General features: G+C 44.6%; 1 protein-coding gene across 2 annotated transcripts in view; it reads right to left on the bottom strand.

The window, feature by feature from the left end:
• Positions 1-3,726: 3,726 nt before the first annotated feature.
• Positions 3,727-14,556, bottom strand: part of Lonrf1 (LON peptidase N-terminal domain and ring finger 1) — a 28,664-nt gene continuing 17,834 nt past the window's right edge. For both annotated transcript variants that reach the window (XM_032919041.1, XM_032919042.1), the window contains exons 8-12: positions 11,332-11,453; positions 8,860-9,018; positions 8,596-8,758; positions 5,583-5,735; positions 3,727-4,272 (exon numbers count right to left, since the gene is read on the bottom strand). In XM_032919041.1, the coding sequence (XP_032774932.1) occupies positions 4,114-4,272; positions 5,583-5,735; positions 8,596-8,758; positions 8,860-9,018; positions 11,332-11,453 (756 nt within the window). In that variant the 3' untranslated portion in view covers positions 3,727-4,113. The remainder of the gene's footprint in view (positions 4,273-5,582; positions 5,736-8,595; positions 8,759-8,859; positions 9,019-11,331; positions 11,454-14,556) is intronic.

Below are 14,556 nucleotides of genomic sequence, written 5' to 3'. Positions count from 1 at the left end.
TGCAGCCCAGGTTGTCCTTGAACTTGTGATCTTGAGAAATGAGATTACAGATGGCTGTCACCACGCTCAGTGTTCAAGCATTTGTTTCAGCTATGTGCAGTGACCCCTGCTGAAGTGCTGGAAGAGTTGGAGAGCCCTCAGTGAGGTCTGTGAATGTAGTTACTCCCTCAGGTATCAGGGGCAAAGGAACGAGGAAAGTGCTGTAGAGTTCAGAGTCTTCCTACCTGGTGTCAGAGTCAGACAAGAAGAATTAGACACCCAGACCTGTCTATAAACTAGTGACCTAGACACTTCCGCCAAAATATTGCATTAATGGTGGAACTTAAGCACTTAAAGCGATAAGGTAAACAATTTGATTCTTTGCTTTCATTTTTGAAAAGATATATGAAATGTACAGAAAGGAAAAAACCCTCAGACTTCATATATCTACAGAGAAGAGCTGTCATAGAAATAATCTGCCATATAATCAGAATAAATCATAAAGGAGGCTTGCATACTTCCTTTGGTGGGAATCTATGTGTGCACACCCAGAAACCATTTACAGTCTACCTGTGTATATAGCGCCCATGCACACATTAAATGTGTGTATTCAACACCTGGGGTTACTTTCACCATGTGCTATCTTGAGAAACATAGGTAAATTATTTATATATATTCCTTATTTTAACCGGCACTTAGTATTTTTTTTTAAAGTCTTATTTATTTATTCCATGTATGTGAGCACACTGTTACTGTCTTTGGACAGACCAGAAGAGGGCATCGGATCCCATTACAGATGGTTGTGAGCCACCATGTGGTTGCTGGGAATTGAACTCAGGTCCTTTGGAAGAGCAGTCAGTGCTCTTAACCACTGAGCCATTTCTCCAGCCCTGGTACTTAGTATTTTTAATTATGAGAAAGTTAGTTTACACTTTAAAACTATTGATAAAGTACCAGTTATGATAAAAGTACTATTGATAAGGTACTTCTGGGTAATTTCTTGTCTACTCAGTGGCTGCTTTCTAGGAACCTCTCTCTTTTTTTTTTAAAGATGTATTTATTTATTATATATAAGTACACTGTAGCTGTCTTCAGACACATCAGAAGAGGGCATTGGATCCCATTATAGATGGTTGTGAGCCCATTACATGTGGTTGCTGGGAATTGAACTCAGGACCTCTGGAAGAGCAGTTAGTGCTCTTAACCACTGAGCTATCTCTCCAGCCCAGAACCTCTTTGTTAATGGTTCTGGGGAACAAAGCCAGGGTCTTGCACAAGCTGATTGTCAAACAAAGGCTAAGTCACCCAGACTGGCCTTGAACTCACTTTGAAACTCACACTGGCCTAAACTCAGAATGTCCCTACATTCTGAGTCCCTACATTCTGAGCCTCCAGAGTAGGCGGGCTATAGAACTGCATCAACAGGTACTGTACAGTTCTCTACCAGTAACTATGGCGCTGAGTGGGGTTTCCGAGTCTTTTCTAAAGTTTCAGCCACCCCTGAAGGTCTCCTTTACTTCACTTACTGGTATGGAGGTGTGTGCCTACGAGTACAGCAGTTGGAGACCCAGGCAGGAGAGCGGCAGGTATGAGGTCAGCCTGGGACACAGTAAAATCTAATCTGCAAACAAAGCCAGACAGAGTGCGGGAAATCCTAGTCAAGGAACTGGGGACAGAAATGGTCAAGTGTGTACAAGGAAGAGCCACCCTGATGGAGAAGAATGCAAGCAGGATTTCTCCCATAGGACACACCTGCCATATTTTAAATTCATTTGCGACAACAAACACATTTTTAGGGTATTTAAAAAGAATATCTTTAAACTAAGGGGAATTTTTTTTAAAGTTAAAAACAATGCTTTAGACTCTAAAGTTTAGAGAACAGTTGTTGGGCCTAAAGCCTCAAGACACCACATTCTTTGTTTATAAAATATTCTAAGAAGGAGCTGAAGGGGTTGCAACCCCATAGGAAGAACAACAATATCATCCAACCAGACACCCGAGCTCCCAGAGACTAAACCACCAACCAAAGAGTACGCATGGAGGGACCCATGGCTCCAGCTGCATATGTAGCAGAGGATAGCCTTGTCTGGCGTCAAAGGGAGGAGAGGCTCTTGGTCCTGAGCAGGCTCCATGCCCCAGTGTAGGGGAAAGCCAGGGTGGTGAGGAGGCAATGGGTAGGTGGGGGAAGCACCTTCATAGAAGCAGGGGGAGGGGAATGGGAGAGGGGTTTGCGGAGGGGAAACCAGGAAAGAGGATAACATTTGAAATATAAATAAGTAAAATAGCGAATAATAATAATAATAATAATAATAATAATAATAATAAATGTTTTAAAACTACAATTTGCTGTGTGTTGGTGCAGCACACCTTTAATCCCAGCACTCAGGAGGCGGAGGCAGTAGGATAGCTGTGACTTCAAGGCCAGTGTAGTTTACACAGTGAGCTCCAGGAGGGCCAGAGCTATACAGAGACCCTGTCTCAGACAAACACACCTCAGGCCCCACCTCCCACTGTCCCCAAAATCTACACCTCCAGCCTCACATCACAAAGCAGGCAACCAAACACATGTTCTACACTATATACAGCTTGGCCCCTGTACTGACGTTTTTCTCGCTTTACAATTTAAAGGGAAAAAAGGTTATTATGAATTTAGCTTTTATTCAAAATTAAATAAGCAAAAGCAAAAATCTTAAGAAACTTGTACAAATTACTTACATAAAAGAAAGTTAATAGAGACAGTCACAAATCTGCAACAAATAATTATAAAAGGGCCGGGCAGCATGGACATACCCATGTCGCAGCACGGTGCTCTAACTGTGGTATGAATAAGGCATAACTAACATTTGCACCAAGACCAGAGTCAAAACAAAACAAACCTTACAAGCTTAGTCCTACATGAAGCTTTTCCTCCTCCCCCAGACCCTCAACCAATTATACACTACATATTTCCTTAAATACAAGTTATCGTGTCAAACTCTAAATGACATAGACGGGCAGTTAATGTGAAAAGCCCCCTAAAATGTACAAGCTAACTGGCTGAATCGAGTTCTCCGTCTACCTTTATGTACATTTAATGTAAACCGTATTTTCACAGTTTTAAGAGTTTATGAGTGGGTGCACAGTACCATGTCAGGTTTGCAGTTGTTACTGGAGACTGGCTCTAGAGTCTGCATCCTGCCTGCCGGCCACTGGGATGCATGTATTTACATAAATAATTAACTGTGTCATAGTCAATGGCCAAGACAGTTCAGCAAGAGCAGGATTTCCAACAGAAAATGATACTCTATACCATAGTTTACACACTTGTGCAAATAGAAGCATCAGGACAAATAAATCTGAGGCAAATTCAGTCTGCGAAAACTTCTATGACTACTGTTGTAAACGTGGGCAGTAGAGGACCTTCAGCAAGTTCACTCCCTATGGCTTTTTATTTTGTCTTTTAAAATTTAAAGCCAGAGAAAAAGCACACACACACACACTACACACACACACTACATACACACACACACGCACACACACACCACACACACGCACACACACCACACACACGCACACACGCACACACACACGCATGCACACACACACGCACACACACGCGCACACACACGCACACACACACGCACACACACGCGCACACACACGCACACACACACACACGCACAACTACACACACACACACGCACACACACTACACACACACTACACACACACACATGCACACACGCACGCACATACACACATGTGCATGAGCACACACACACGTACACATGTGTATACGCGCACGCGCACACACACACACACATCATACATACACGGAGTTCTTAGTTCATTTAGAGTATGGTACATAGTGCAACTTTATCACAATGTCGAGGTTTAACACACATTCAGTGCGTGTTTTCTGTGCAGGTTCTTAGTGGTCTAGGACCTGGTTGAAGGTATTCATTTGCAGGTCCACGAGATTCAGGAGGTTGAAGAAAAGAAAAGTTTCCTTAATTTCTTAAACCAGCACTGGGTGTGCAAAGGCAGCGGGCAATCCGGCCATCAAGGAGCCAGATCAGGGCGGCTTTAAAGTAAGATCCAACCGCTTCTCAGCCTCTGGGCTAAGAGCGAGCAAAACAAGATCCAAGCAGTTCATTACTTAGATTGGTCTCTAGAAAAATAAGTCAGAATATGCTGTATCTTGGTCAACCGCTCCTCCAAAGACTTCATTGACAGTACAGAGAGCTGATACCGCGGGTCTACAGGAAGGACTGCCAGCAGCCACCAACACCATGCAGGTCCGTTGGGTGTTGCCTAAAACCAACCAACAGTTCAGATATTAATGTAACAGTAAAACAACAAGACAGAAAAGACTTGACCTATGTCCAGGTACCATCCTGTCTGTCCATAACATAGGCACGTGAGTAGTCTGCCTACAGACAGTGAGGGACCCAAGTTGGGACCTGTGTATGACCATTCATGGTCTCTCGGCTCCATGTTAGTCAGGATTTGAATCTGGTCCTGATGCCATCTGGGGCCCCTCTGCTGTGTGCCAGTCCTGTGCTCTGTAGCCCTCCAACAGTGCCTCTACCTTCCTTCAGCCGGTCACCAATAGCACCTCTCCAGCTGTAAAGGTCAAAATGTCTCCAGATAGTGCCAAATGTCTCATGGGGCCAGACCAGGTTGTTTAAAGCACTACAGAAAGTTAATTGATACTTGATATTTTTATTATAAAACTGGAATCCTAAAAAAGAAGAAAAAATTCGGCTTCCCATTTAGTTTGAAAAATTAACATCACATAGGTGAGGAAAAATGCCACAATGGGCAGCACAGACAGAATGGGTCCGGTCCTCAGTTTGGAAATGATCCTGATGCTGACATAAGAGACTCATTGGGATCGGAGAGACTCAGACCAACCCTGAAGGACAGTGAGAGCTGGATCATACTTGGATCTATTATCTCTCCACCTGCATATATTTACAGCTATTCCACTATGAAATTAATCATCTTTTAACCGTAAATACTTTATTCGTTAATATTCGTTCTCTCATGAGCCTGTGTGGCTGGATTCCCCAGGGTAAGGAACCTCCCAGTGGGTTTTACAATTGCTAGTGTACAGCTCGGTACACAGAAGGAATCTAAATCCCATTACTAATTAGGTTCAGTTTGAGTGCAAACCCCAGTACTTGACCAAGACCCCAAGAATGACAGTTTTATGCTAATGGAAGAGTTACACACAACAAGATAAAAGTGAACTGAAATGGTGAACAGTAGATAGGAGATAAAAGGAGAGGAGCAGACTTCCTAAAGCATGGAAAATCACACTTCTCTCAACTGTCAAAGGGACAGCTAACGGGCAGGGAGTATGGTGGCTTCTGCGTCACAGTTTAATGCAGGCTAGCATTCCACTTTAAACCTTACAACCCTCCAGACATCCTGAGACAAGGCCTCCCTTCCTCTGAGGCACTCTTTCCTACAGGCATCTTGCCTGTGCTAATGTAGCAGATACCAGTGCTCTAGAGAGTACGGCCGTGATGCTAAAAGCAATAGCAGAGGGGATGTGGGAAGCTATCCATCAGGTTCATGGGGAAGGCAGACTGGCAGCGGCAGCACAGCAATCCTACCTGGAGGTTTTCTTCCCTCTCTGGCATTGATCCAAAGTGTTGAAGGATTTGGCTTCGAAATCTGTCTCTTAAATTCTGAAACCAGCTGCAGGCCTGCGAGTACACCAAGTCGTGGAGTTCTCTCAGACTCCTTATTTCATCTCCGTTCTCAATCTAGGAAGAACAGTCAGTAAGATCTCGGGACTTCCTAGCCATTAGCATCAGCCCCAGGGAACACACAAACACTGGGACACTGGGAATGTCCGCATCTGCGCTGGGCTATCAGTTATTCTCAGGTGACAGCAGGTTACGGTTCTGCCCTACAGAGCGCTAACAGGACTCGCTGGGAAGAGCAGAGCCTAGTGTCCACCCAGAGCAGGCAGCAACCTGACTGACAGACAGCCTGGGAAGGAGGAAGCATGGGGGACAATGAGCTCTGGTTCAAAGGTCTACACAATTTGGAATAGAACAATTGCTACAGTGAAAAGAAAAATGGGGCACTCGGGTTACAAACCACATGGCAGAAAGCAGCAACAGGAGGGCAGGCATAATCACATCTTTTACAGAAGAACTGGGTCAAAACACAAAAAATGCATGCTAAAAAAACTGGCACATCAAAAGGTGGAGAATAAAGTAAACGATTTCAACTTCTGCCATTAGGGCCCGAGGCTGTGGGTGCCTGCACAAACTCCTCCTCACACCCTTTAGACACCAAGTGGCGAATGTAAAAGGAAGGACATCTTCCAGCCACGAGAAGACCAAGAGGACACAGGCGGATGGATGGTCAAGGACTCATCCATCCAAACAGGTGTACCAAGGGCCTGGCCCACTGGCTATGGGAAGATTTTGAAATACAAAAGACACAAGATGCAAAAGGCCACCCATTCTTACTTCTGAAAAAAGTAAAATGACAATTAAATATGCATTAAAATCAGTTGTAATTTGCATAACGTGATACAGCCACAAGCTGTGCTTAAAAACAGTTAAAATAGGGCTGGAGAGATGGCTCAGTGGTTAAGAGCACTGACTGCTCTTCCAGAGGTCCTGAGTTCAAATCCCAGCAACCACATGGTGGCTCACAACTATCTGTAAAGAGATCCGATGCTCTCCTCTGGTGTGTCTGAAGACAGCTACAGTGTACTCATATATAATAAATCTTTAAAAAAAAAAAGTTTAAAAAAAAAAAACAGTTAAAATAACAAGAGCTGCACCTCTGAAAGACAAAACCAGCCAGGAAACAAAGAAAAATTCCAAAAGCAAGCTTTTTAAAGGTAAAGAATATTGCTACAAGCTCCAATGGAGATCATGAAGATCACCAGGGATCTCAGAGCAATAGCAGTTTAAATGTTTGGTGGGTAAACAGGTAGAAATGTGGCCCTCTGTCCTACCCAATAAAGCTCTGTGAAATTCAAAAAAAAAAAAAAAAGAATATTGCTACAACAATTAAATAGAGCTTAACAATTCATTAGACATAATAGAAAATAGAATTACCACCACAAAAAAGAAGAGGTAAATAATACAATTGAGGTCTTCCAGAACAGACAAAAGCAAAATCAAAAAGCTAAAATGTATGCCAGTTTCTCAACACTCTTCCAATTCACTACTCTACTCTACTGGATGTGTGGTTTTAGCCGTATGTTGTTCAGCTGTCCACCCAAAGGACTTTGCCACTAAATATGATCTATCATTATATAAATTTACCTAAAATTAAAATAGGCTTAAGGGTTTTACAATGCATACCATCTTTAGCTAATAATTTCATAAGACAAAGACTATCAATCAACTAAAATTTTCAACTCATAAAATATTCTGCCCTTGATAGAGCAAATATCCCCATGAGATCTTTTGTCTGTTTGCCTCAGGGTCTCTCTATGTAGTCCCAACTATTCCCAGACTCTCTATGTAGACCAGGTTGGCCTCAAACTCAGAGATCTGCCTGCCCCTGCCTCCTGCCACATGGCATCTTTTTATAAAAGAGAGAACAGGCAATATCAAGCCAATCGCATTTCTCAGCAGAGAGGCAGTGTGGTGTAATAAGAGTTCACAGGATACGGAGTCAGTCAGCCTTCGATGGTTTCTGTCACACATCTGATTCTCAATTACTCTCTGTATCTGTTAACTGTCTCAGACTCGTGAAAACTATGAACTAACTCTTTGGGAAGATGTGGAACAATCAGGAAATGTTGACTGAAATAAAGGGCTGAGATAGGTCAGTGGACAGTGATAATGTAAGACCTATGTTTTATCCAGTCTTTTCTGTAGAAATTGCTTTCAATTTGATACTTAAAACAGCAGCCACTTTCTGGGACTTTAATTCCAGTTGATAAATCAGAGGCCACAGCAATTCTGTCTAAGGAAGATGTCAGTCACCATAGGATGGGTGCATAGGACAGTTACCAGCAACACGCAACACGCAACACACACACACACACACACACACACACACACACACACACACACACAAACACACACACACAAAATGGTAGGTCTACCATTTTAAATCAGCATCCAGTTGGATTTACTTTATAATTGAGATTGTCTCTGGCACAGAAAAAGCCCTCATACACAAAGCAGCCCTTAAAAGAATTCTGTGTCTACTTTTACATTAAATTTTAGTCTATGAATTATTGCAGTTTTAGTATTAATGAATCAAATAAAATGAGGTAGAGATTCACAAACTTAAAACTTTGATGAGCTGGAAGTTCAATTTAGTCAACTGCTACCGTTAAGTGGTTACCGTGACGACTACTGTACAACTGCTACCGTTAAGTGGTTACCGTGACGACTACTGTACACACAAGCATAAGTAGTGTCTAGGCACCATGCTGCCTGGGATGTCTGGGATATGACATCCCAGAATGGGCAAACGATTCAAGAGGAAGATAAAGGAAAGGTGACTGGCGCCAACCTTCCTAAGCAGCCATGAGCAGTGGCAGGAGAGCAGGCTCCCATGTCTAAAAACCTCTCCTACACACTGGTACCAAGCCCAGGACACAGTGGCCCAGAATGCACCGGGAAAGAACATTTTCCATACCTTAACATCTTCCAGATACTCAATGTCCGCAGTGCAATACCCATCTTTCATTCCTCTTTTTAAAACTCTGAACCGCTTTCCTCCAACTGTGTCAACAACAGACCTTCCGTCAGGTAAGAAATGCACATTTCGAATTTGTAACATACAACCATAATCTGCAAAACTAAGAGAAAAACATTGTTTAAGCCTAAGTGTGCAAAGCTCACTCGGACACAAAGGAAGCTCTGGTGTAAACACAGCCGCCCAAGTTCACGAGGAGCCTACCTGTTTTGTGTATCACTGACACACATCCCGAACTGCTTGGTTCCAGTCTGGATACTTCTTCGGATCATGAGCCTGTATCTGGGCTCAAACACATGGAGAGGGCAAGGCACAGTGGGGTAGGCCATAGTGCAAACGAATATTGGGACATTCTTGGTCAAGCTGAAGGAGAAGACATTTCATTGTTACAAACAAGATCAAAACCACATCAGGTTCACTGAAGTCTTACCACAGCAAAAAAATATAAACAACAATAACAACAACAACCAGATCTGTTTTAAATGTGCCCTCTTGGTTCCTGACTGAACAGGAAGCAGCTCCCTGCATCGAGTTCACACCACTGAGTTCCGGAAACTAGATCTGATTACGATTCTCCTATTTATAAGCCAGAGTTCTAAAATAGCAGGTACCATACAGAGCTATTTCCAAAACTCAAAAGGAAATTTATCATAACATTTTATGTTGAGAACTTGTTTAAAATAATTATGATATAGGGCAGAGTTATAGCTTTATCCATAAAACGTTAAGAAAAAAAACTGGACTTCCAAAATGGATGAAAACTCTTAACCATGATATGTTTTAAAAAAACAAACAGAATTCAATAAAATAATGTTCTTGTCGGGTAACTGAAGTGACAGATACCTTCCTTCTGCCAGGGACCAAGACAATGTCCAGACAGCAAGGACGAGAAAGCCGGCCTTGTGGGGGCAGCGGAGGAAAACACTGCACAGAGGCACCTGACTCCACAGCAGAAACACTGTTCTTTGGTAGCCAGCATCCTTGGGACCAAGAGGTCTCCTCTTAGAAACAAGCCCACAGGTGCAGAAATGGATGTCCACAGCAGCACTGTGGGGAATGGCTGTGGGCCGGAGGTCCGAAGAGGAGAGGGATGCAGTAAAGCCTGGGGTAGCTGAAGATGGCGTGCCCACAGGCCCAGGGCTGCACTGACTTACAGAGAAGAGGCCCGGGGAACAATGCAGCCAGCATGGTCCATGTACTTCCATAAGGTCCTGGAGAGCACGCTCCAGGGCTATGGGTTCCCTTTTAATGTTGCTGCTACGTGACCACTAATGACCCGAGGACATGCGTTGCTTAACACAAAGGTGCAGTTACAAAACAGCCCAGCTAGTAAGCATGGATGCCCGTGGCTTCTCAGCTCCACTCAGCTCTCCCTCCACCTGCTGCCTTGGCTCCTCATGTACACTCTCCTAAGGGCGGGCTGGCTTCATCGCCATGCTTGAGATCTGGAGTGTCACGGACTCTCTATGCTGGCCTTCTCCCGGAGTAGCCAAAAGAGACAGGGGCTTCATCTCAGTATTTCTATCACAAAAGTACACAATAAAACATTGGTTTCTTGGGAGCAAAAGTCGCTAGCAGGGCCTGTAAGGGAAAGCTTAGAAACCTTGTCCTGAAAGCCAGTGGCCTATGAAGACTTCCCAGGGGCACACATGGGAAAGTTCAGGTTCACAAGCACAATTCGTTCTGTTTCAGAAGTGAAAGATCCAACGTTCTACTTGTGTTTAAAAACAGCAGGAGCAAGCCACTGCTAAATAACAGCCATGAAGTTAACAGAGTCTTCGGTGTGTTAGCTGGGAGAGCGAAGGAAATAGTCGAGAAATTAAAACCCATCAGAGAAAGTCAGAGGTCCAAGTGACCGGTCAGAATGTCACAAGTGTTTAAGTAAGAACAAGAACAGAAGACCTAGAGAGCAGGCAGAGCTGGGCAAACCTACCCAGCGTTGACTGGTCCCCGGCAGTGGGGACAGCTGCTAACACCCCAAAGTTGCCTCTGGGTGCTTCCCGTCCTAACTTGGATGGTCTCCTACTGATATCTCTACTGAGCATTTGACCCCTGCCCATTCCTTCACAGCCTCTTCCACTCTTGGTCCCTCCCCCAGTGGTTCTCCACTTGTGGGGTTCGACCCCTTCGGGTGTCAAATGATCATTTCACAGGGGTTGCCTAAGATCATCTGAAAACACAAACATTTACACTATGATTCTTAACAGTAGCAAAATTACAGCTATGAAGTAGGAACAAAGTAATGTTATGGCTGGGGGTCAGCACAAGGTGAAGAAGTGTATTAGAGGGCCACAGCCTTAGGGAGGTTGAGAACCACTGCTCTCCCCTGTTCAAATCTTGCTAACGTAGGCTACTACTGTTCATCCTGTCCCAGGATGCGGGGGACCTGTGCTTCCATCCATGTTACCCACTTCACCTCTACTCCATCCGCCTGCTATCTGAGCAGGAAGTCCCTTCATGTCCCCTCATACTGCTGCAGTCCCAAGGGCTGCTTCAGTGACTTCCAAGCACACTGGACTCTACCAACAGGTTCGCCACCCTGTCTGCTTAGGACAGGAGACCTGTCAATACGCAGCTATGAGTGCCTCGGTGCTGGACAGAGTGACAGAATCCAGCTCACTCTGATGGCTCTCACTGTCTTCATAATCTCGGTTGACATAATGAGAGGAGACTTACTGTGAGAGCTCGGCAGTTTCCTCATCGTAGATCTTCTTCCTCTCAGACAGCTCATCCGGCAGGTATTTCACTATTAAGTCCTCCAACAGCTGCGTGACGCAGTACCTCCTGTCTGCCAGGTACTAAAAGACACAATTATTTCCCACTCCAGTAGGTACTGCCTACAGTAGAAAGCAGGCAGAGCTTAACTGAGAGGTCAGGGCCCTTGTTATAGACCAACACACTGGATTCTAACTGCATTTAATGTGCGAGGGGAACCCTGCAGTTCAGGTAGCTACACAATAAACCTGCCTGGGCCTCGGCTCCATCGCTCCACCATGAGGCTGGAGACACAGCTGGACACCCCCACACCCCCCCCCACACCCCCGCTGTGTAGGAAGTGCCCTGCCATGAGCACAAATCTTTTGTTGCCAGCAGCCAGCCTGTCCCCTGCCATCTCCCATGGCACAAGCAAATTTCTAAGAAGCAGAAAGTTTATATGGAGAAGAAAGGAATGCACTTGCCTTCTTTCAGAAAGTCAAAACAACTGCTGTTTTGTCTATTTCAAAGATAAATCTCTACATAGGATTTTCCGCTGGGAGCGCTGTTGCCTTTTCTGTGAGATAAGGTCTCATGGTGTAGCTCAGGCTGGCCTGCAAACTGAGGTTCTCCCACCTTAGCTCCCCGAGTATTGGAATTAGAGGCCTATGCCTCCACTCAGCACATTTAATCTTTAAGCTTTCCTCTGATGTTGCTATCAGTCAGACTTCAACGGCGTGCTGCTTTTCCTGTGTGATCTATCCCCACCTCTGTTCACCCGGTACATTTGTGTTCCCTTCACAGACTCCGAAAAGTGGCTGTCCACATTTAGCATGTATCAGTGACGACGCCGACGCCGACGCCGACGCCGACGACAGAAGCCCACCTCTCCTGTCTAAGCAAGCTCGCTCAGGTCAGGATCTGACTGCATGTTTCATGATGTCTGCCTTAATCCCCTTTACCTTACACTGTGTATTTGACTGTTTTTAGACAGAACAGGGAAGAGCCTGCCCGTCATGCCTGCACTGCACCATATGGGTGTGGAGCGTAAGTCTGCATAATTAGAGTGAGAGCTGCTTAAGCTCAGAGTACACGGACGGACAGAAACACACATGCATTAAATAAGGTAAATAAAATAAAGTAGTCATCTTGGGAGAAGGGTCCCAAAGTCCCTCCATCTACAGAGCCAACAGAAATAGCAGCTGTGTCAAGCTGTACTGAAGGACAGACACAGTGGGAAATTTAGGAGGTAGGGAAGGTGGCCATGGTGGCCATGGAAGCGGTTTCCAACCTTGACTAGGAAGGTCTGTGGAAATACAGACTGCTAAGACCCACCCAAGGGCTCTGGCTCAGGGTGCTAGGTGGAATCTGAGAATCAGAAGTTCTCAGATGATCTGTGCACACCCTGGAAGACATAGGGACTCCTTTTACAACGAAGAGAGGGGCATGAATGGACTCCGCTAGACTGTATGTGTGTAGACAGCAGGAGTTTATCGTGAGACCAACCACATTACGGACTTTGTATGAGCAGCCCTCTAACTGCTTTCTGTTAAATTAATAAAGATTTCTGGAAAACTGGATGCTCACACAGTTATAGCTGATAGAATATTGTCTTAAGTCATTGGCAGGAGTCGAGATCTGTGTAACAGTGCCAGGGGACTAGGAAACACAACAAGTGGTTTTTAGGAATATTATAAAAATATTGCCATGAATCCAGCAATTCGGCTTCCAGGAATGTAGCTAAGGATATCGTCAAATAGCTGCACTCCTCAGTTTACAAAGGCACAGTTTTTGTACAAAGGGGCAGACGAGCTCGTAAGCTCTGTAACGGGGAAACGCTGCTACTTCCCACCAAACTGCTGCAAAGCTCGCGGCTTTAAACCACACTTAATGGGCAAATGAAGACAGGAAAATGCAGGCAGGAAGTATGCAAGCATATCAGTATTATTTTCAAATTATATACTATTAAATCTAGATATAATCTGTACTTTACTAACACTACAACATAAGCTATCATCAACGCTGGAAACGGGATATTTTTAAACAGCTAGTTATATATTCAAAGGTTTTCCTTCAAACTCCTAGTTATTAAAAGACAAAGTATTTCCAAATGCAAGTACTGCACTGGCTAGTTCACTTGAAAACAAAACAGTCATAGCACAGAATAAACTCTGGGGAAAACAGCATGTTTACTATACTTTGTCCAAAATGCCAAGTCCTTGTCACAACTGGGAGACCCTTCAAGGGTAACTTTACTTTAGATTTCCTGACTTAGCAAACACTGTATGGATGTGTGCACTTCACTTGTATGTGTATGTGTGTACATGTGTGAGCTTGTGCATGTTTTCAACACACCAGCTTGTTATCTAACATACATATGGAATGCAGCAACATGTACTGTGTTTTCTGTGTAAGTATTTTTATAGGGGTTGAATTTATTTTTAACACATGAATGGTGGCAGAGGCTTTTCTCTGCACACAATACTATAATCACCACAGGGAGCCGTGTGCCTCTGGGTGCTCTCTGTGTAACTGAAGTTACACAGCACCATGAGGCTGGATCCTGAGACAGAGGGGCCAGGAGATGGCACTGCCACTGTCTTTCCCAGTACAGGGGCTTGTGCTGACCTCTGGCTCTACAAGGAGGACGCTGCCTGCTCTCTCTGTCTTTTGCCACCACTTCCTAGAGCTACCGTTCCCAGTGCACCAAGCATTGGTCACGGGGCCTCCTTAAGTTTTAGTTAATTAAACATATGGGAACCAGCCCCTCAGCCACCTAGCCACAGTTCAAGAGCTTGAGTAGTTCATGTGGCTGGTGGCCACCAACTGGACAGGAAAGCCGGACCGTCTACCATGCAGGAGGTTCTCCAGGACAGCAGCTCCGGGCATTAAGGGATGTGAACAGGCCTCAGGTCTGGGTGAGATGCAGGGCAGCCCAGTTCCCCTCAGTGGCATCATCACTAAAACTCAACGCCTTCCCCGGAGCAACGAGTCAGCTGTATTTCTTTTATTAAAAAACAAACTCGATGGTTCCTTGTCTCACAATGTTGGGTCAGGGATTTTTATTTTAAAAAATGTTTACCTTACTACTTCTTATTTTTTATTTTATCTTTTCCCTCTTTTTACCCTACAAGTCCTTTGTGGCTTCCAGTTTAGCATTTTGCATGGGATCCCTGGAGAAGCTGCAGACGAGTGGACCCGTTACTC

Source organism: Rattus rattus, chromosome 13 (genome assembly GCF_011064425.1).
Source record: "Rattus rattus isolate New Zealand chromosome 13, Rrattus_CSIRO_v1, whole genome shotgun sequence".
Classification (NCBI taxonomy): Eukaryota; Metazoa; Chordata; class Mammalia; order Rodentia; family Muridae; genus Rattus; species Rattus rattus.
Note: the sequence above shows the minus strand (reverse complement) of the source record. Positions and strands in the feature narration are given on the sequence as shown.